The sequence below is a fragment of the Antechinus flavipes genome, chromosome 4 (assembly GCF_016432865.1).
Source record: "Antechinus flavipes isolate AdamAnt ecotype Samford, QLD, Australia chromosome 4, AdamAnt_v2, whole genome shotgun sequence".
NCBI lineage: Eukaryota > Metazoa > Chordata > Mammalia > Dasyuromorphia > Dasyuridae > Antechinus > Antechinus flavipes.
The window spans coordinates 7,252,314-7,275,419 of record NC_067401.1 but is presented as its reverse complement, the minus strand read 5'-3'; the positions used below and the strand labels follow the sequence as shown (position 1 = coordinate 7,275,419).

The 23,106-nt window shown below is 39.4% G+C and overlaps 1 protein-coding gene across 1 annotated transcript in view; it reads left to right on the top strand.

The window, feature by feature from the left end:
• Positions 1-23,106, top strand: part of COL6A3 (collagen type VI alpha 3 chain) — an 86,267-nt gene that overhangs the window by 8,254 nt on the left and 54,907 nt on the right. The window contains 4 exon segments of the mRNA XM_051999189.1: positions 8,071-8,183; positions 9,400-10,020; positions 15,718-16,320; positions 21,561-22,145. Of these exon segments, the coding sequence (XP_051855149.1) occupies positions 8,102-8,183; positions 9,400-10,020; positions 15,718-16,320; positions 21,561-22,145 (1,891 nt within the window). The 5' untranslated portion in view covers positions 8,071-8,101.

The following is a 23,106-nucleotide window of genomic DNA, read 5'->3' as shown; positions in this document are numbered from 1 at the left end:
TTGGAATAGCTTGGCATTTATCTGACACTTTACAGTCTGCCAAGAGCTTTACAAATGTGATCTCATTGGATCCTCAGGGAAAGTAGGTGTTGTTAATATTCCCATTTTACAGAAGAGGAAACTGAGACAGACTTGTCCTTGGTCACATAGCTAGTAAGTCTTGAACTCCGGTTTTCCTGAGAATCTCTATCCACTGCACCACCTTGGACAATTAATTCCTCTTTGCTGAACCTGTTTCTTCCTAATAGGAGGGGATTGTTGAGTCTATAACTTCTGATTTCTCTTCTAGCTCTAGTTCTCCAATCTGAAGTCATTTAGCCTTGCTAAGCCTTGGTTTACCTTTCTGTAGAATGGAGGCGATACATAATACTCTCTAACTCCCTAGGGGTGTTAAGTAGTTCCCTTGGAAGGCTTTTCAGTGGAATAGAAAGTGAAAGATCAGCTTTCTGAGCCTGAAGCAGGAGCCTGAGCTGACATTAATTGAAATTAATTAAAAACAGTATTTCCCCCTTATTCCCTCTTATTATGAGTCCAAGAGAACCAAAAAATGTGCAGAATTTTTCTTCTTATGATTCAAGGACGCTTCGATCACCTTTGTTCCAGGTGTTTTTATAGCTTAGAGATGGAAAGTTGTGACTGCATGGGGGTGGGGAGCAGGGGCGGACTGGGATGGCCAAACTGGGGGAAGACTGAGGGGGATGGGGGCAGAGGGCAGGGGGTGGACAAGGATGGCCAAACTGGGGGGGTGGAGATTGTAAGGGCAAAGCTGCCCTGACCCGGCCTCTCATTAGGGGAAAGCTATGTCATCAGGTGGAATAATGGCTTCTTAGGATCAGTGGGGATCAGCTTCCCTGGGATGACGTCTGGGCTCTCATGGGACATCCTTGTAAGAGCTTGAAATACAAATTTAGAGGAGGCCTTCAGTGGCCCCAGGGGATAGGTGCAGAGAAATCCATGTGGCTCAGGTACCTTGGAGAAGGAGGGACACCCTGACCTGAGAGGTCTTGCAGGGTGGATGAGCCCCACTGGGGATGTTTCCTTAGGTCTAGGATGGACTGGATGGCTTCTTCACAGATTGAGGGCCCACGAGTCTGGGGTCTTGAAAGAAGACTTTTGGGGGGAGGCACTGGTGGTGTCTCTGTCTGTAGGGGGGGGACAAGTGGAGGATTCGCAAAGTCTCCACATTTCCTTGCTTTATTCTCACTCAGAAGATGCTCTTGACTCCGTCTTGTTTGCAGAATGGTGTTGCTGGGTCCCATGCCAGCTCCCTGGCCCCACTTTCCCGATGTAGACTCCAGCACATGGGATCCTGATGGTCCCGAGTCTAGTCCATCTACCCCAATCCCCACCCAACAAGGAACGCAAATCTAGGAAGCCAAGGGCACCCTGGCACTAATTGTTAGTGTGTCAGTTCCCCAAACTCCCAAGTCTTGACCTGTATCAGGCGGATGCGTCACTCGCAGAGAAAACCATTCCCATGAAATAGGGCTTTATTATTATTATTTTTGAATGGAAACTTAAAAGTGGAATGGGATTGAGGCTCACTGTGCCCGGCACAGGGGAGGCTCCCCCGGAAAGATTGTCTGCCAACTCTCTGCAGAAAACTTCCCTTTTAGAAAAAAGCTGAAGGGTTCCAGCGTGAAAGTCAAATAAATTCTCTAAGTATAAACTAGGCGCCTTTCTCCTATCCATGTGTAGTTGCAGAGAAAGCCCCAGTTTCCCATCCAGCCATACTCTGAGGTGGGGAAGGAGACCTTCGGCTCCTTCCCCAGGGGATTCTCTGCCCTGGGAAAGAAAGGCTGAGGAGATGGCTGATCTACGGAGAAAGCACAAGAAATGGTTTAGAAGCCATCTAAGCAAGATTTGAACTCAGACTCCAGAGATCATCCTTTTTCTTCCCACTGTATTGTAATCTTACATATAGGGAAACTGAGGCTCAGAGAAGAGAAAAGGCTCATCCAATGGCACACATATAGATAGTAGAAGAGATAGTATTAGAATCCATACAAATCATCACTTTTGGGGTACCTTGATTTCTCTTTTAGCTAGATTTAATTAGTAGTAGCAGACATTATTTAGTGCTTTAAAGTGTGTGAAATGATTTACATATATGACTATGTATGTATATATATATATATATATATATATATATTATATATATATATATATATATATATATATATACTATAGCTCCTTGGTGGACATGGTGAATAGAACTCTGGGTTTGGGGTCAAAAAGATGAGTTCAAATCTGTCCTTAGACACTTTCTAGGTGGGTAAGTCACTTCCCCTCTTTCACCCTCAGTTTGAACTCTTGGAGACAAGTTTTCTTGACTTGGATCACCAAACCGCCCACCAAACCAAAGATGCTTTCATCTTTGGCTGATCTAACACCAAATGACTGTTTATCCAGCCAATGACATTTGTAGAAAAGTAGTGGAAGGTCTTATCCCCTCCCTCACTTCATTTTTACAGTTTTTGAGACTACTTCTGGGAATCATTAACACAACATTCTTTACAGATGGCCTTGAATAACTTGAATGCAAGTTTTCTGCATTTTTCCTTCAGATCATTGTATTTTCTTCCAGCCAGGTCTGGCATGTGTGCATATATATATATATATATATATATATATATATATATGCACATGCACATACATACACACATAGATACACAGATATACAGATATAGACACATCCATCCATCTATCCATCTATCCATCCATCCATCCATCCATCTATCTATCCATCCATCCATCCATATATACATTTATCTATCTATCTATCTATCTATCTATCTATCTATCTATCTATCTACCTACCTATCTACCTACCTATCTAAATGGAACTGACAACCTTTCACTATTTTATAAAAAGAGTTAATTGGTATTATTATAATTATAGCCTCAAAATTTTTCCCAGTGAAAATATGAAGAAAATATCTTAGAATGAGTATGTCTAATTCTTTTTCCATCTGAGTTAGTTACCTAAGATCCCCTCCTCCCCTGTCTAAGGGCTCTTAACAATGAACTTCTGAATATTGCCTTTTTTCCTCCTTAGGTTAAGTATTGCTTGAATTAATTTCAATTTGCTAATGTGCTTTCAAACTATTAAGCAGTGATATCTTACTTAAGGCCAAAAATGAAAGAGTAAGAGGATGTCAAGTCCTAAAACAGTCAGCAAGACCAGGGAACATTTCTTAGATTCTGAATTCCCCTGAACTATGGTTTTGCCATGGCTACATTTTAAATTTCTTTGGCTACTTCATTGTCATATAGCGTGTGCTTCTTAGCATCTTAGATTTAGAGCTAGAAAGCACAAGAGAAACCAATGAGTACAACTGCCTCATTTTATAGATGGGAGAAATTTAGGTCTAGAAGGGAATTGCCTTGTCCAAGTTCACTCAGTTAGGTAAATAACAGAGTGAGCCTTCTGATGTTAAATGTGATTTTCTCTCTGTTATTTTAGGCTGTCACTTACCATAATTTCTGTTGGTTTCAATGATGACCATGGTAACAATTCCAGGTTATCCAGCTTTAACCCTGCATTATTAGCTGCTGGAGTCAAAGTCCTAATAGTTCTTCCCTAGGTAGAATTGTTTTTGAGATAGCCCATGGGGCCTCCTCACTTCCCTGAGATTCCCCTACTCCTATATGCCATAGTCATTCCTTAGCCAGAATTCACAATTCTCTGTTACCTCTTCCTATCTCAGACTCTGTTCTGCTTATAGCCAGAGGAAAATGGCTCTAATTTGAATTGTCTTAAGACATTTACATGTTGGTTTTTAATCCATGTTATACTGGTTTAGAGGAAACTGAGGGAAATATTGTGATCTCTCATTTCACAGCCTTGTGTTATTCCTTTGGCTATTCTGTTTCAGAAAAGAATGAGCAGTTTGGATGATTGGTCAATTAGTAGCATTATGGCAGAGTTCCCCTCTTTGCTATTGGGACTATTCCCAGAAAAAGTCACACTGGTATGCTACTCTTCTTTGAAGCTCAACTTAGATTGTGCTCTCCCTTTTAAGGAATTTGGGAGGCAATGTAGTATGGGGAAAGCATGATGTGGATTGAGTTGGTGTGGGAAGACCTGGATTTGAATTCCAGATATGTCACTGACTTGCTAGCTGTGTGACAAAATAATTTTGACTATCTGGGCTTCAATTTTTTCCTCTATAAAAATGTAGGTGTTAGAATAGATAACTTCTACGTTTCATTTTCATCCTAAATGTATGATTTGGTGACAGGAAGTTTTCACAAAGTGTTCCTTATGCCTGTGCCTATGGCATGGTCTCCATTTTATTCATCCCTACTTTGATTCTTATAAGCTTAGTCCTCACTTCTCTTTCCTTCTCTTTTTATTGAAATTGTGATTTGTGACTTTTTTCTTTTCTCCCTACTTTAGAAAAATATTTATTCATTTATTTGTTAAATCGGCATTTAATAAGCACCTTCTGCATGCAGAAGATGATCCTAGACATTAGTGGAAATAAAAATTTTTGATAAGATACAACTCTGGTTCCTGTCCTCATGAAGCTTGCAAATTAGTAAAAGGATGAGATAAAAATAGCAACTATTAGACACAATATCATATGATGAATATAGCTTGGTTGTAGTAAAATGTCCTTTAATTTGTGAGGAAGAAAATAGGTCATTACTGACTGGATTGTATGAGAGAAGGACTCACAGAGGGGTTTGGAACTTAGGCTGATCTTTATAGTTGTATACTACATAGGAATTCATTAGAAAAAGAGGAAGAGAGAATAACTCAGTGGTTATAGTGAACTAGGAAAGTAGCCAGGAAGGCAGGAGACTGTAGTTGTCTATAGTAAGTAAGTAAATAAGTAAGTAAATGTCAGAGATAGACCTTGAAACCAGAATTGTCCAAGAGGCATTATGGAAGAGAGAATAGGAAGATTTAGAATGAGGAAGGACTAGTAATATGATCACTAGCTATGTGTGGAGGGAGGGTCACCTTATTCGCAGTCTGGTGAAGCCTATGGATTTTTCCTCAGAATCATATTATTTTAAAAAATTATTTTCTATTTTAAATAATATTTTATTTTTCCAAATACATGCAAAGACAATGTTCAACATTCACCTTTGCAAAACCTTGTGTTCCATTTTTTTTCTCTCTCACCATCAATTCCCCCAGACAGCAAGGAATCTGATAGGTGCAATTCTTCTAAACATATTTCTGTATTTGTCATGTTGGCAAGAAAAATCATATCAAAAAGGGAAAAACAGGAGAAAGAAAAAAAAGGAAGCAAGCAAACAACAACAGTAACAAAAAGGTGAAAATACTATGCTTTGATCCATATTCAATCTCCATATGGCTCTTTCCATCACAAGTCTGTTGACAAACTGGTCTGAATCATCTCATTGTTGAAAACAGCTAAGTCCATGTTGATCTTCACATAATATTCTCTTGGTTCTGCTCACTTCACTCAGCATCAGTTCATGTAAATCTTTCTAGGCTTTTCTGAAATCAGACTGCTCATCATTGCTTATAGAACAATAATATTCCTTAATATTAATATTAATTATTAATTAATAATATTAATATACCATAACCGCAACTTACTCAGTCATTTCCTGAATGATAGGCATCTACTCAGGGCATCCACTCAGTTTCCATTTCCTTGCCAGTATAAAAAGCGCTGCTACAAATGTTTTTGCAAGTATGGGTCAGTTCCTCTATTTTATGATCTCTTTGGGATACAGACCTAATAGAGACACTGCTGGATCAAAGGGTATGAACAGTTTGATATCCCTTTGGACATAAGAACTATTTCTTTAAAATATTATAATGAAAGTAAATGTTAAATTTCATTGAAAAGTTAGTGAAAATAAAGATCCAAGTTCACAGACTGCCCTGAAACCACCCAGGCTAAGATCTTTGCTTCCTGATAGTCTCTAGTGGAATACCCTAGGGATCTGTCCTTGGTCCTGTCCTTGTCTCTCTTTTTATATGATTTGGATAGAGGTATCAAAATGCCATGCCATGCCAAATTTGTGGAAGACAGGAGTTAGGAAGAAGAGCTGATAGATTGTCTAGAAGAGTGATGTCACAACTTGTGCTTCAGTTTCAAGTGAGCAAAATGGTACCATAGAACTTACTTTATATATTCTACTTTGCTACTGCTATTATGGAGACAAAATGAAATAATGTATATAAATCACTTTGTCAACTATAAAACATGATGTAAATGTCATACATTAGTATCACTTCTCTAAGCATCACTTTCCTCATGTAGAGAAATAAATAAGAGTTGACATTTTTATAGTGCTTGATGGTGGGCAAAGCACTTTTAACACATTAATCAACCCAGATGAGTTTAACAAGCGTTTAGGCACTGGGTATAAGAGGACAAATGGGAAACATTATCCACCCTCAAGGAGTTCACATTATTTCATTTGATCCTGACAAGAGGTGCTGTGATTATTCACATTTTACAGATGAGGAAACTGAGGCTGAAAGATGTAAAGTAACTTGACCAGGGTCACATGGCTAGCAAGTGTCCAAGGCTGGATTTGAATCCAGGTCTTTCTGAGTTTGGTCTACTATGTTGTCCAAGATGATTCCCAAGGTCCCATCCAGGTGTCAAATTCTCTGACTCTGTGGAAACAAACATTGGGGAATATCTAAAACCATTGAATAAAGGACACTACAGGTGCTTTGTGGGAGAATGGATCTGAGCCCTAGAGCAGCAATCATTCTCTGTCTCCTTGACAATAAATTGCCCATTGAGAGGAAGTCTTCTGCTGGGAGCAGGAATTTCCAATGTCCTAGACCTTAAGTACTCAAAGTGAAATCGATCCCTTGAGCTGTTCATCTAAGGGATTCAAAAACTTAGTTGAGGAGACTGCATTGGGAAACTGGAGAAGGTGGGAATCAACTGTTGCAAATGAAGCTGTTCCTTCCTTCTTCCTGAGAGCCTGGCTAATCCAAGTTAAAGACCAGGCTCAGTGCATGTATAATTAATATATTTCTAGTTTGGTGAGGAAATGGAGAAATACATTTTTAAATGATGCTATTCACATAATCCTTAATTCTTATTGGGTCATAGATTGGACCACAGATTGTAGATTCACAGCTGGATTTTTTTTTTACAAAAAAAGAAACTGATAACATTAAAGGGGAATGGACTTGTTCAAAGTCATAGGGGGAAGTGGCAGAACCAAGATTTGAGTCTTGGACCTCAAATTCCAGATACAAAGCTTTGCTCCTGGATGATGCTGTACTCATAGCAGATTGTAAACTCCTAAAAGGTACATAATGCTGAGATTTTTATTTTGTTTATCCACCATACCACCTTGCCTCACTACTACTACTACTACTACTACTACTACTACTACTACTATTACTACTACTGCTACTACTACTGTTACTACTACTTCTACCATCATCACCATCACCATTACCACCACCACTCCTACTCCCCTTCTGCCATGCTATGCTGCCTCCTTGATGTCATGGTCCTCCTCAAGAATGAAGAATAAACAACCCCTTCTATTATTCTACTCCTCCTCTTTCTCTTCCTCCTCCTTCTCCTCCTCTTCCTCTTCCTCCTCTTCTTCCTCTTCCTCCTCTTACCACTATCATAACTGGCAGTGATATGACTTGTTGGGTCACTTTACCACCATTACCCTCTATTTTTTGTCTGTAAATTGACAAATTTACTACACTTCTGAGGTCCCTATATAGTTATAGATACCCTTATTTTGGGTAAGTCACTTAGCTTCCCTGGGCCTCAGTCTTCTCATGTAGAAAATGGGAATAATAACACCTATGTTATGGTGTTGCTGCAAGGACCAGATGAATGAATGGATCCAAATTTCCCTTGGAAACATATATAGTCTGCTAAAGTGATGGATGACCATCAGTCATAGAAAGCTCTACCACCTGTGAAATATATCAGAGTGCCTTCTTCTGGATCTGTGACATGCCCTTTTAGTTCCTTGGGTCATAGCATTGCCTTGGAAGAACAAAGCCAGAATGGGAACCATAATTCTAAGATGGCAGGAAAAGGAATGGAAATTGACCAATATGTTTTCCATCTTTCTCCTCAGGTCCGATAGCTGGTGCTTTGACGAAAACAAAATGAGGAAGCATCGACATTTGCCCTTAGTGGCAATATTCTGCCTTTTAGTCTCAGGTTCCAGGGTGACTGATGCTCAAGATGGTAAGACCTGGGAATTCCCGATTTAATATTTTGTTATTTTAATTTTTCAGAACAAGCTGGATGAGGGTCTGTCCACTCTTATTTAGAAACTTCTGTAACTGTTTTGGCCAAAGTGAAGGCTGCATGAGCTGCTTGAAAAACCATTGTTTACAGGTTGTTCCTTTCATTTAGATACTACTTCTCTACTCAGGAAATGGGATTTTTCTTTGTGAACATAAGGAAATGAGCATGAGGATTGATCAGGGGCATCTTCTCCCTTACCCCAGATCAATTTGATGAGCTCACCAGGGAGATAAACCTTTGAAGGTCTGTACTTCTTTTCCTTAGAGTGGAAATGCTCATTGGTACCTAGCGTAGAAGTCCAATGAGACTGGGTCGATCTGGTGACTGCCTTTCCCAGTCTGGTCCAAAGGATTGCTCCTCTCTGGAGAGTCCATCTACTCTGGTCTCTCAGTGAGTCTCTTTTAACTTGGGGGCTGGCCTTCTCACTAAGAATTTTGAATGTGTTGTCTTGTCCCCTTCCCATGACGCCAACTGGCATATCCAATGTCCCAGAAAGAAAAGAAGTACACACGCTCGAAAGTTCCATGAAACAATTCAAATCCCATAGAATGATGACATTATTATCTTCGCTTAATGAGTTCTCATTGTTGCTTTCCTATCAAGGTATGATTGAGTAGGTTTGACTGATAAATCATATGAGCACAGGACTGCTGGTTGTCTGTGTTCAGAGAGCCCTTCAGGTTGGACTCCATGTCTGAGATAAATCTTTGAGATGACATTATTTGGCAAAATCACCACATGGTGACAAAGAATTTTAGGAAAATAGGGAACATTTCTTTTCATTCTGTATGCTTATGGCTGGTCCGGGACCCATTTTGCACAATGAACTTGGGTAACCATCAAAGGAAGTTGTCTGTGTGAAATGGCCTGTCCGCCATGTCTATGGGATCTTTGTTTTGGTGGGTAAGTAAGGCTTGATGCTGGGCCACTAAAAGATGGTCTCCCTTTTCCTCCTATACATGTTGTAACAGAAATATTAGTCACGCAGCCATGGCGTAGCATAGATCGTAAAATCTTATAGTCTCCCTTTCCCTCCTGCACATCTTGAAACAGAAATATTAGTCATTCAGCCATGGTGTAGTAGAGCTCAAGGCAGATGATAGAGAGTTTGGATGGGTAGAAATTAACTTCACAAAAATGTCTTTTTTTAAAGCTGTCAAAATGAGTGCCGCTGCAGATATAATATTTCTAGTGGATTCCTCTTGGAGCATTGGCAAAGAACATTTCCAACTAGTTCGGGAGTTTCTCTATGATGTTATAGAAACTTTAGCTGTGGGAGGAAATGATTTTCGTTTTGCTCTGGTCCAGTTCAATGGAAACCCACATACTGAGTTCCTGCTAAATACGTACAGTACTAACCAAGAGGTCCTGTCCCATATTTCGAACATGACTTACCTGGGGGGAGACAGCAAGACTGGCAAAGGCTTACAGTACGTGATACGGAACCATTTGACTCCGGCTGCTGGGAGCCGAGCGAGCGATGGTGTCCCCCAGGTTATCATAGTATTAACCGATGGACGATCCCAGGATGATGTGGCCGGGCCTTCGGCAGAGCTTAAATCTGCTGCCGCCGTGGACGTGTTTGCCATTGGTGTGCAGGATGCAGAGGAAGGCGAGCTGCAGGAGATGGCCAGTGAACCCCTTGATATGCATGTTTTCAACCTAGAGAATTTTACTGCCCTCCATGACATAGTAGGCAACTTAGTGGCCTGTGTCCATTCCTCCATGGTTGGGGACATTGCTGGGGCTCCAGAGATACCCAAAGACATCACAGGTAACGAATGCTCCCAGCACCAAGCTGTATCCGCGCCTTGCTCCCTTTGCTTGGCGTTAAGTTTGGCGGCAGCTTCTAGCATTAAAGCCACAGCTGGGTTGAGCTTTCTGGCTGGCACCAAGGTCCTGCCAGCCGTGATTGGCCCTGCTCCATGGAAGAAACTTGACCTAGAGCAGGGGTTCTTAACCTTTTTTATAGTCTGTCGAAGCCCATGGTCCCTCTCAGAATAATGAATTTTAAATACAGAAAAGAAAATCTGTAGAATTACAAAGGAAATGAATCATATTGAAATTGTTGTTAAAACATTAAAACCCCCTTATATTTGTGGACCCCGGGTTAAGAACCTCTGATCTAGGGGGACAGATGATGAATCTTCACAGGTTTAAAAACAAAGGTTCTAAGCATTTTCCAACAGTTTCTTCTCAAAGGCCAAGAACACTGGGAGAAAACTAGATTAACCTGAGCTGTAGAGTTAAAGCTGTAAGAGATCTCAGAGGCCATTGAGTTTAAATGTCTCATTTTACAGATGAGAAGATTGAATCTCAGAGGGTAAGTGACTGAAGATCATAGATTTAGAGCTGGAAGGGACCTTTATGGCCATGAAGTATTCGCGCACAGACACACATGCACACACACATCTGTCCAGCTAAATTGTATTGAATTGGTCTTCAGTAAATACTTGCTGAATTAAAACAAACATCCCACTTGTCAAAGTATTTGCTTAATTAAGCTAACTACTGCCTCCCTCATATCCTGAACCTCAAGCACGAGTAGTATTCCACTGTATCATACCAAACCCACTTGGGACATTATACTTGTATCCCTTATCTTTGAACCCAAGGAGCAGTGTGATGCAGGGGAAAGAGTTTGGGCTTTAGAGATAGAGGTACTGGATTCAAATCCTAACCCTAACACGTGCTTCCTGTGTGAACTTACTCAAGTCACTCCCAGTCTCAATTGCCTTCTCTCTAGAATGAAGTGGGAGACTCATAGAGTTCCAGCTTTAGATCACGATCTTATGAGCCATGGTGCCGTCTTCTGGGAGATCCTTTTCTTGAGAGACAGGCAACTCTAGGCTGGAAGTGCCATGGCTCTGCCCTAAATAGGCATTTCTACTTTCCTTGTGGGTGAGGGAAGATTGAAAAATTTCAGATACATAGAGCCAAGTAGGTTTGGGCTTGGCAGAAATGAGCAAGACTGAGAAGGGGTGAGGCTGACAAGGAAAGGGCAGCTTTTTGGATGGAAGAAGGGAAGAGGGTGAGGGAAAGGACCTGGGGCTTCGAGGTGGCCCAAAGCTTCTCTTCCAGAATAAATGGCGCCCCTCTTCTCTCTTTCTTCCCCTTCCCTAGATGCTAAGGCTAGACATTGGGAGGAATTTGTGCCCATGTGGGTACCATTGTGGTGCAGAGCTGAGTGGTTCATTGGACCTTCAAGACTGAGCTAGGAGAGATGACTGTAAGAGGGAAGGTTGGAACCTTATTTAACTGGAGTTTTTGATGCAATCTGCAATTTTTGGGCAGGCTCCTTTTCTACAGTGGGGATGACTCTACATAGGACTTATTAGCCTGGTCAAGGGAATCATTAATTAGTATGTATAGTAACAGCATCTTCTGTGGTTATTTTGCCAGTCCTCGGTGGTAGTGTTTGCAAGGGAGTGTAGACTTCCTTCCAAACCCAGTATAGCATAGACTTCATCACAGTCTAAATGTCAGGAGAAATAAAAGTGTCTGAGTGATGAATGTTCATTATCCAGAGGCAGGCAACATCAACTGCTTCCTCTCAGTATTTATCACCCAGCTATCTGAAATCTTCCTTAAAATGCTCCAATGCAGAAAGTGACAAAGTGAATCAGAACATCCAAGAAGGGCATCTATAGGGAAATGGGGAGACTTTGGTTGACTCCATTTTGCCAAATTAAAGAAAAAAAAAAGGTTGATCAGGTTGTATTTAGAAATGCATAAAAGGCTTCGGCCACCCAATAGCTTCCCAAGGGAGTGTATGTCAGCTCTGTCTGCACAGACCTGACTTCTGACAATGAAACCTTTGTTTTTATGCCCAGGAAAACATCTCTGCCTTCTAAGCAAGCTGAAGCACAAGCATCACCTATGTTCATTCAGCCTCTCTGTTGTTTCTCTTCTAATTAACCTTGCTTTGGACATCCACTGAGTCATCACTTCTCACTGCATGCTCCATGGTTTTAAATTGTCACGTTGCTTCATTTTAAATGTTTTTAAAAGGTTATTCAATAGGACAAAAATCTGGTGATTTAGTCATTTTAACCTCTTTTCCTCTGTCACTCTTCTGGTTTATTATGTATTAGTTATCCAGCCTCTATATTGTCTACTGTCCTCAATTTGCTCCAAAGTAGACTCTAACTGCCCCAATTCCTGCTGGGATGATCTGCCTTAAAACAAACAAACAAAAAAAACAACATGAAATGTTCTTTATATCAAAAGAGTATTGCTTGCTAAAGCACACTTCTCATTTAAAAATGGGTTTGCTGTTTTTTCTCCCTTTGCTTTTCATGACAAAGAAACTTTGAAACAAAAGATTAAAATGCATTAACAATTGTGTGTTTTGCACAGAAAACATAAATACTCCTTTACTTTTTAAGTAAGAGAATTATTTGTGCTATGGGATGTAAAAAAAAATCTGCCAATTTGGGATACCAGGAAAGCATTAACTTCTTGGTGGTTAATGATTCCATGAAGCTTGACTGTAACCCTTTCACTTTAAAATGCCATGGACATTATAAACCGGGAGCCAAGAAAGGAGAAAAAGGCCCCATTTTCCTCCTGGACTTGTTGAGAGAACAAAGTCCTTCTGGAGTTCTATTGTCCTTCTGGAGTCCCATTCGCCTTCCCTCTGGTTAAGGAACGTGAGCTAGCTAGGGTTCCTGGGACACTCTGGCTCCCTTGCCTAACCAGCATGCTGAGTTGTTTTCTAGCCCATGTTCCATCATTGTGTACGTGAGTACTATGGTTTTGACGGTGATGACAAATTATCCAACATTTCCCTAGGACCTGCCCCAATTTAGGAAGGGCTTAGTATATTTTTTCTCAAAGAATGAACAAATGTATGAGTTCAAGAGATTTCCCTAAGGGTACCTTTCACTTTTAAATTTTTTTACCTGAAAGTGTGTCCCTAATGAGAGCCTGTGATGTTGTGTGGTTGGACTGTATGATTGAGAGATGGAAGATTGAACCTTGGAGAACATCTAAGTCATTCTTCTGGTACAGATGAAATGGATTAAGAGATGCAAGGACCTGTCCATGGTCAACCTTGGAAGAAGCAGCAGAGCAAGGGTTTAAGATAGGTCTTCTGTCCCCAGATCTCGAAATCCTAAAGCTTCATGGTGAACACTTGAAAGCTCTTAACATGGTAACATTGACCTGTGTCTTCATAAATCAGGCTTTGTTGAGATTTATTGAGAAATTACAAAAAATACATTTGCTTATAAAGAGATTTGTAGCTATACAAGATTTATGTGATTTACCTATATACTGCACATCAACCTATATTTTAATCATTTTTAGTAGACTTTCTCTGAAAGATGAGTTATCCTAACCCTTCCTTTGTGTAATGTATTCACTTGTTTGCTTAAGCTTGGGTCTCAGATCTTGTAGCTACAATTCCAATGGGTCTTGTCTCTACAAGATACTAAAATTCCTTTTTTCAGAGGGATAACTTTCAGGAAAGCTTAAGTTTTTTTTTTTTACTACCTTTAGCAATAGGACTACTATCTGCATCCCAATGAATGGATTTGCTAACAGGGCTAAAGATCTGAATTGGACTAATGTCATTTTAAGTTATTTAAAAAATTGGAGGATATTTTTGTAAATGGTTATTGGTTGAGACCTGTGGTATTATCATTAAAGGGATCTCTTGGTATGGATATTCCCATCACCAATGAAGATTGGGAATTTATAGTCTTATAGACTTGATTGAGGACAGTTCAAGATTAAGTATTTGCCCGTGCTCATATAGTTAGTAAGTCTGGCAGAACTTGAACCTGGATCTTAGTGATTCTAAGGTCAATTCTCTATCCATCCTGCCCTGTTGACTCATAGTTCTAGGCCCAAATAGATAGTAGTTCAAGTTCCAGTCTGTAGCCATAATGAACGAACACATATTGTGTATATATCAGGGCAAAGAAAAGAAGATTTTAGAGCATTTAGTCCCCAACTTCCAGAAGGAGTTTTCATAAGACCATCCTATGATTGTCAAGCAAATAGTAAGATTTTAAAATTAGAAGGGATTGATTTACCATTAGTATCTCCATATTTAAATATAATGAGAAAGAACCCTTATTTATTTTCCATATTTTTAAAAATGTGAAGCAATATTCCTGAAATTACATAAAAATTCTATATGATGTGTTTATGTGTGTCTGTATACAGTATGTGTATATGTGTGTGTGTATTTGTGTGTGTGTGATTAGTATCCCTTTATGGTCTGATTAGGCAGTTAAAATAAATAAGTTGACTTTCTACTTAATCTAGAAATTCCATATTAATGTAACCATGATTCTTTCTGGAGAATCTTTGAATAAGTTCATCATATTTTGTAGATTTCAACAGAGCTATTCTAACTTTGATTATTTCCAGTGACTCCCATTTCTAACAATGGAATGGAAGCTACTTGTACATTCTTCTTAGAAGAGTCGATATTTTGGTAGTGATTTCTCCATTCCCATAATTAGTCAGCAATTGCTAACTACGATATAAGGTTTTATTATAGGCGTATCACCTCACCATATGATCAAATTAGGGTTGTCCCTAAAAACGAATAAGGTTGGATAATTATGTCATGACTGGTTTCATATCACCCTGTTTAACATTGTTCTGCATTACATGACTGGATAGAGGCAAGAATTGTGTTAAAACTTCTAAGAAAGCCAAGACTTGCAATTGGGTTGAATTTGAAGACCCATCATGGCAGTCAACAAGCCAAATTAAGCTGAATCCTAAATCTTAAGATATTTGGTCTTCACTTCACTGATTTAGTTTCTCTCCTATCATATCCACAAAAGTGAATTTGATGCAGTTTATCATTTAAAAAATTAAATTAACTTTCCCAGTAAGGACAAAGCATAACATGCCAAAGATATCTACTATATGATACCCTGGGTAAAAGCTGATGAATCTGCAAATCAGGGAGCATCATCTCACAGTCAAAAACTTGGGCTGCAATCAGTCTTCATGATTGAAAATGGAAAAGTTGCAGGACTGTCCTATTGTTTTTTCCCTTAATACATTCTTGGACCATACGCCATATTTTTATTTTGGTTGCTTTCCCTTTCTACCAACCAACTGATGAGCATTTATTAAATGCCTACCATGTAGCAGGGATGTGCTCTTTATTGGTTAACACTATGCAGATTCCATTTCAAACTAACTTCTAAAAATACATAGCAGAAGTCTCCAGAAATATTTAGCACTACTAACTATGGGATTTTCTGACCAAAATAAGGTCAGAAATGAAAGTCTTACTAAAACAGAGTTTGACCAGGTGCCTCTTATCCAACTAGAATGCAGAACGAAAGGAGATTTGCACATTTCTCATTCAACGTGTGGTGTGTTTTTTCCATATCCGTGTTTCTTATTGGTTTCCAAAGAAACATGTCAGAATGCTGTGTGACTGCATGGAATCACTCATTTTTAACGCTTTCACATTTTGCATTTCTCTCTTTTAAAGCACAAGAATCTGCTGACCTTATTTTCCTTATTGATGGATCAGACAAGACTGGAAGTGTCCATTTTGCAGCCATTCGAGATTTCCTTGTAAATTTCCTTGAGAGACTTTCCATTGGAGCTCGGCAGATCCAAGTTGGGGTAGTGCAGTATAGCAATGAGCCCAGAACTGCCTTCTATTTGAACAGCTACTCCACAAAAGCTGATATTCTGGATGCGGTGAAGGCTCTTAGGATCATTGGTGGTGAGGAGACGAATGTGGGGGCTGCCCTGGACTTTGTGGTGGAGAACCACTTCACCCAGGGAGGAGGCAGCAGAGTGGAGGAAGGGGTCCCACAGGTGTTAGTGCTCATCAGTGGATCACAGTCTAGTGATGATATTAGAGACGGGGTGATAGCCTTGAAGCAAGCTAGCATATTTTCATTTGGCCTTGGGGCTCAGGGTGCCGACAGGGCAGAGCTCCAGAACATTGCTACCGATGAAAATTTCGTGTTTACCACCCCGGAATTTCGTAGCCTTGGCGACTTACGAGAATACTTACTGCCCTACATTGTTGGAGTGGCCCAAAGAACAATTGTGTTGCAGCCCCCAACGATTGTCACCCAAGGTATGTATACCTCTCTGGACATCACTGAATGAATGGATTTTGTGGGTTATCTCTAAGTTGGAAGTAAAGCCAGTAATAGAGCAGATTCCTCCATGGAAAAGTTGTAAGTCAACATAGTCTCTCAGTGTCATGGGATGATATCTAGAATTTTTGGAGTTCAGTGTGATATTATATAGCTTCAGATCAAAAAAACTTTATTTGTTACTGGTTGGCTTTTTGGATATGAATGATTATCAAGACACCTTTCTAGACTAGTTCTACCAAGCATAATTAGTGAAAGTAGAAAAAATGATAAGAAACCTTGAAAATATTCATCCTTGAAACTGAAATCTACCTAAAGATTGGGCCTGACTGTAAAGAATTAGTTGTTTGTCAAAGTGGAGGATAGATGAATTACATTAAGTGGCTCATGTCACTGTGGGATTTTTGACATCTGAGTGCCTTTGTAAGGTAAGAAGTCCCAAATTCTTTTAAAACAGGGCTTTGAAAGACAAAAACAATTTTTTTAGCATCAAAACTTTTGGGAGGCATCATTGCCTAGCCTTACTTGTAGGGCTCTCTCTTGATTTTTTGGCCAGTGTGGACTTCCTACCATTTTGTTATGGTGCTGTGGTCTACTTCAGTGTTCCCACCTGAAAAGTGAGTGACTGAACAAGATGGTCTCAAGATTTCTTGTAGCACAAAGAGACTATTCCTTTGTATTATAAATTGAAATTAAAGGAAAAATAAGATTATATCCTCTAGATATTATGGCATTGTTGCAAAATGGGAATGATCAACTTTATTTTCATATTTTATAATTATTAATTTAAATGTTGCAGATTAAATCATTTTTTCAAATAGTCCCTCACTTGCTGCACTTATGATGGGCATCAATGTTTTCCTAATTGGAAAATTATATAAATGGATTAGGCAGGAGTTTATGTTTGCATTATCTATGAAAGTAGATTTTGCAGAGTAAAAGGAAATAACCCAAAACATCTTAAATAACCTGTCCAGAAAATACTGGTTTTACTGGAGAGACAAAGTCTTTGCAGGGCACACAGACTTTCCTTCCAAGAGAGAAATTGGAATGTTAGCAGAAAAAGACCTAGAGACGATTTATCCAATCCTTACCCAAATTAGAATCCTGTCTTAATAGGATTCTAAATCACCATGCAATCTCATTTTGAAGACCTCCAGCGATGGGGAACTCATCTTCCCAGGTAGTTCTTTCCACTTTTGAATGAATGAACAAGTACCTATTAAGCACTTAATATGGGCCATGTAGCGTGCTAATCACAAGGGAGACAACTAGAAAAATTGAGTTAGTCCCTTTTTTCAAAGAGTTCACTTTCTAAATGGAAGAGACAATAAATCTTTGCTTCTCCAGGTTATATTTTTATTAGAAAGTAGAGAAAATGAGTAATTGATATCAATGAGTACGTGTTAAATTTTATTGTGTTTATGTTTCTCATGATTTCTTTGCTTAATTAAAAATTACATTATAATGTAAAATATTTTATCAATATAAAATATTCTTAGCAATGATCCCTGGCACTGAGGGAAGGACTTCAGCCAGCTTGTGCTGAATATAATAAATTTGAGATATTTCTGAAAACTGTTTCCATGACAAGATCTAGAACAATACATAAGTAATACTGAAAGATATGACTGAGTTGAGGAGAAATCAACTTTGGGCAGTCCCATGAATAGTAATGAGAAATTTCAGTGAATAGATGCCATGACGATTAGTCAAGAGGAAGAAAGGCAGCTCAAATTAGACCAAGAAACTTCTCAAGTCCTGAATCCTGGGACCTTTCTTGTTATGACAAATGACTCCTCATACCATTGTAGGCCCTGAGGAAGACACTGCAGAGTAATCCAACATGATAATTGATTCCTAATGATAATTCCTAATGAAAAACCAGAGATATTAAATAAAGAGCATTAGGATTGAATTCAGAGAACCTGGGATCAGATCCCTGGGTCTTCACTAGACTTTCCATGGGATGTGAATGACAATGATCCCATTAACCCATCTGCTCTGACCAGACAACATTTAGGGGTTTGGGGAGTGTCCAGAGGAGGATGACCAAGGACCGTGAGATGATGTCGAATGAGAATCAATGTCAATGGGGTTGGGGATGTTTTAATCTGAAGAAGTCAAGTCAGGAGGGGCCATGGGAGCTGTCTGCAAGCATTTGAAGGACTCTCTTTGAGGAATGGGCTAATCTATTTCCTTATGGCCCAGTGGGCAGAATAAAGAGCCTTGGGGGAAGTGGTAGAGTTGGGTTGAAGTTTGGGGTAGGGGAAACTTCCTAATCACTAGAGCTGTCCCTATGTGAAATATCCACTTTAAGAGGTCTTCAAGCAGAGACTGAATTTGTGGTGGTGGAGGGGAGCCATATCGTGGGCAGAGTTGGACCAGTTGGCCTTTGATGTTCGGCATGAGCCCTCCATGCTGATGTTTGAAAATGACTCCTGGAGTTGCTAACAGGAAGTTACAGGGCCTGCTGACTCACAGCTGGGCAAGGCATGTAGCCAAATGGATCACAACCAATATGGTTTTCAAATAGAAGTACAGTTCCCTAGGAGTTTTTCTTTTGAATTTCAAGTAGGAAAGAAGCTATGCTGTCTCATATGAGTATTCCTAATTTTTATGTGTGTGTTCATACGTGCATGTGTGCATGCATCTGTGCACATATGAGTGGGTACACATGTGTGCAGTGTATGTGTATATGTGCACACATAGGTGTGCATGAGTGCGTGTGTGTGTATATGTAAGTATGAGTGTGTGTGTCAAACACTTTTGCGGTCTTCAATGTTAAGGCACACAGTCTCTTGCATTTTTATCCAGAAACTTTCTTTTTTTTTCATTTATATTCTTAGTCTTTGAAGAATTGGACTCAATGACCTAGAAAAGCATAACAATCAGAGAATCTGGTTCAAATCCTGCTTCTACCACTTACTGCTTCTGTGACCTTGAGTAGATCCTCTTTGACTTAGTTTCCTCATCTAGAAAATGAAATCATTATACTAGATGGCCTCTAAGGTGCTTTCCAGGTCTAAATCTATGAATCTCTTCAGCTTTGAGTTACCTTGAGTTTGTGATCCCATCTTCCTTCTCTTCTCCCAGATCCATTCTCCTGTTGGAGAGGCACAGGTCCTGAAGTCTAAGGATTTGTGTTTATAATCTACCTTTGGGTTTTTTTCCTATGTCACCTTGGACAAATCACTCAAAGTTACAGGAGCTCTGTTTTTCTCATCTGTAGAGTGAAAGGGTTGGATTAGATGGTGTCTGAAGTGCCTTATGGCTCTATGATTCTTGCTATTTCCTTTCCCCCAAATCTCTTATGTTAAATTTTTTTTTTCAGTCCAGGTATGTCTCTTTGCAACTTCAACTTATTGTCCCTACTTCTGCCTACATGGGCCAACAGATCAAGACCTGTCTTTTTGAACTCACTTTCTTTCTCCTCCCTTATCCTCAGCATTTACTATTCATTAGCCAGTTTTATTCTGTTCTTTTTAGTCCAATTCTCCCTATCAGAGAAAAGAGATGCAAAGTTAAACTTGAGCATTTCTGCCTTGCCTCCCTTTTCATCCATCCCCAAGAGTAGTGCTGTCCTTTCTGTTATTCTCCTGTTTTTCTATCAGAGCTAAAGACAACAGGGAAGACCCTTAAAACCAAGAAAATATCTTTTTGTTGTCCTGATACTTACTTTCTAGCCACAGTTCATTCTGAATTTTAGCCCATTTGACACTATTCTCAAAACATCATGATGTCTTTATTTTTGTGTTCTGTTGTTCCTTTTTATTTCCATGTTCTGTATATTTTGTTTAATTCTTTTTAGTTTTTAAATTACCTATGCATCTACATCATCCTCTTGATATCTTTGGAATTTTATTCTTGAGATCTTATCCTTCCTGGAATAGCATTTCCCTTAGGATTTTAGCCCATAGGATTTGACTTTTTTCCCCCACTAAACCCTTTGAAATATGTTTTCCACAATCCTAGGGTGCATAGCAGGCTATTGACTCCTCTCTTACAAATCTTAGAATGGAATAATGACTTCTGCAAAGCTTCTTATTATTTTCAACTCCCACTCCCAGCAACTGGTTTTTCTTTATTAGCAAGAATCAGAAGCAAAATGAAATTATCTTTGTTTGTCCTTTCACTTGTTGGAGGATGAAATCATTATTATGATAAGTCAAGGCATAATTAGCTTTTCCTTATTTGGAACAGTTGGAACTCTACCAGTTGTTCAGAACATTTAAATCCCCCATCATTACGATGCCATGCATCAATATCAGGGTTGTGACTGATTCCACACTGCTCCTCTGGTACTTTTTTTCAGTCAAGATGGCTTGTAATATACATGAGGATATCACTTCTATTTTGCTTCTTTTGCTCTCCATCCAATATTTTTTTATATGCATTTGGTTCCTGGAAAATTTAACTGGACCTCTAAGATGCATTGAGTTTTTCTATTCCTTTTGATGTTGTGATGTGGTTCTACAGATGGTCTGCTGTTGTTATTTCTCCAAAAAGGAAAAAGGAAGAATTGTTAATCCTGGTTATAATGTCTTTTACTTTCTGTTTTTATTCTTTCCACTTTGTAGTCTGTGATTTTGGTTTCCACAATAGAAAATACTTTGATAGAGACTTCTGTGGTCTTATTGATTTGGCTTTTGTATCAATTTTCCTTATAATAGTTATCTTGCATTTTTGTTTATTTCTCAAAGTGACTTAAAATCATATTTTATTTTCTGAAAAGTGAAGCTGCAAAAAGCCTTTATAAAGAATAGCTTTAACTCTACCTTAATTCTGCTTGATGTAGGGGCTCTTGTGGCCCTGTGTCAATCACAGGGGCACAGCTGGGTAGATTAATTCCATGTTTTTCTTTTGAGTTTCTAGTGATTCCTGTTCTCAGGATTCTATATCAAGGGATATATTTGGGGAGCAAAAAAAAGCTCTTTGAATTTTGGTGGTGAGATCCTCAAACAGGCAGTTGGTCAAGCCTAATTTGCTTTTACTTAGCTGATCTAACTGTTACCAATTATGATTCTTTAGGAATGGATGTGGTTATATATCCCAAAAGCATATATATCCCAGAGAACTCTCAACTGGAAATCTCTTAGTATTAAATCAGTCAAAGAAATATTGTAGCGTCTTCACTATCTTTGTAGGTTTTTAGAGAATCAAGTTGAATGTGGGTTTTTGAGTCTGTCCACTTACTATATAATATTACTGCCTGCAGTCATTGAAGTCAACAAGAGAGATATAGTCTTCCTGTTAGATGGCACAACTATACGGGGACCAGCCAACTTCAATGCCATTCGTGACTTCATTTTCAAAATCATCCAGAGGCTGGAAATTGGACCGGATCTGATTCAAGTGGCTGTGGCCCAATACGCACACACTGTTAAGCCAGAGTTTTATTTTAAGGACTTCCAAACTAGAAGGGATGTCCTCAGTGCTGTTCGGAAGTTGAGGCCCCTTAATGGCTCAGTGCTCTACACGGGTGCTGCACTTGACCACATCAGGAACAACTTCTTCAATAGTTCTGTTGGTTATCGGGCTGCAGAAGGAGTCCCCAAACTCCTTGTGTTGATCACGGGAGGTAAGTCCTTAGATGACATCAGCCAGCCGGCCCAGGAGCTGAAGAGAAGTGGTATCATGGCCTTTTCCATTGGAAGCCCAATGGCAGACCGAACAGAGCTGGAAGAAGTTGCCTTTGATTCCTCCTTGGTGTTCGTCCCTCCAGAATTCCGAACTGGGACTCTGCAAGCCATTCTCCCTAGTTTGCTGGCACCATTAAGAACTCTTTCTGGAACCACCCAAGGTATGTTTCATACCATTAGTAGAGTAGTAGTTTTAAAGTGAGATCTTGGAGACAAAAAAGAATTTGGCCTGTGTCGCTAAATAGAATACAGAACAGACTACTGCTTAAAAAAATAATAACAAGAGATGGCGATTAATCTTGAGGTCCCTTTTTATTTGGGGTTGAGAAGTGTAACTCTTGGATGGTTAAAAATCAGTCGTAATGGCTATATTTTAAAAGGGCTTCTGGGTAGGAAGGAGGAGTGCCTGAGGATTGAACTCCATCCTCTTCAAATTCCCTAAATAAAATGAGAGCTCAACAAGGATAGAATGGGAAAGTTCAATTTTGAGTTTATGAATGATTTCCTGCGAACCTTGCTCTGGGAACACGTAACCTGAATGGATTCGATCCACCCAGCCGTCCTTAATGAAGATGAATATCACGGAACTACCACCTCTCACCCTAATCAGCTTCTCCAAGTCACTGTCTCCTCCTTCTTTCTTGCATGACTGCATGTCAAGCCTTAAGATCACTTGGTGTCCCTAGATGCCCCACCATCTTAAGGCTTAGTTGTCTTTCTGTGTTTCAAACTTACAACCATCCCATGCCAAAGTTATTGAAACTTTTTTTGGAATATATTCCACTTTTTTACATTTTACATTTCTTTGATTCTCAAAGTTGAACGAAAGGGTTAATTAGCTGCTAAGGTCGCAGTGATGGCAGACGAGGTGAATGGTCAAGAGTGATGTGACATATAGCATCAATATCCTGAAATTTGTTAAACATTTATTTGCTTAACAGAGTAAATTCTGAAGTACCCATGATCACTTTCCCTACATTGAGAAGCAGGATAGTATAGTGAATGGAACTTGAAGAACAGCTGAATTGGAATCCCTTCCCAGTACTTCCTGTCTATGTGATCTTGGGCAAGTCACAACCTCTTGGATTGTAAAATGATCTAAAGGAGGAGGTTGGACTTCAA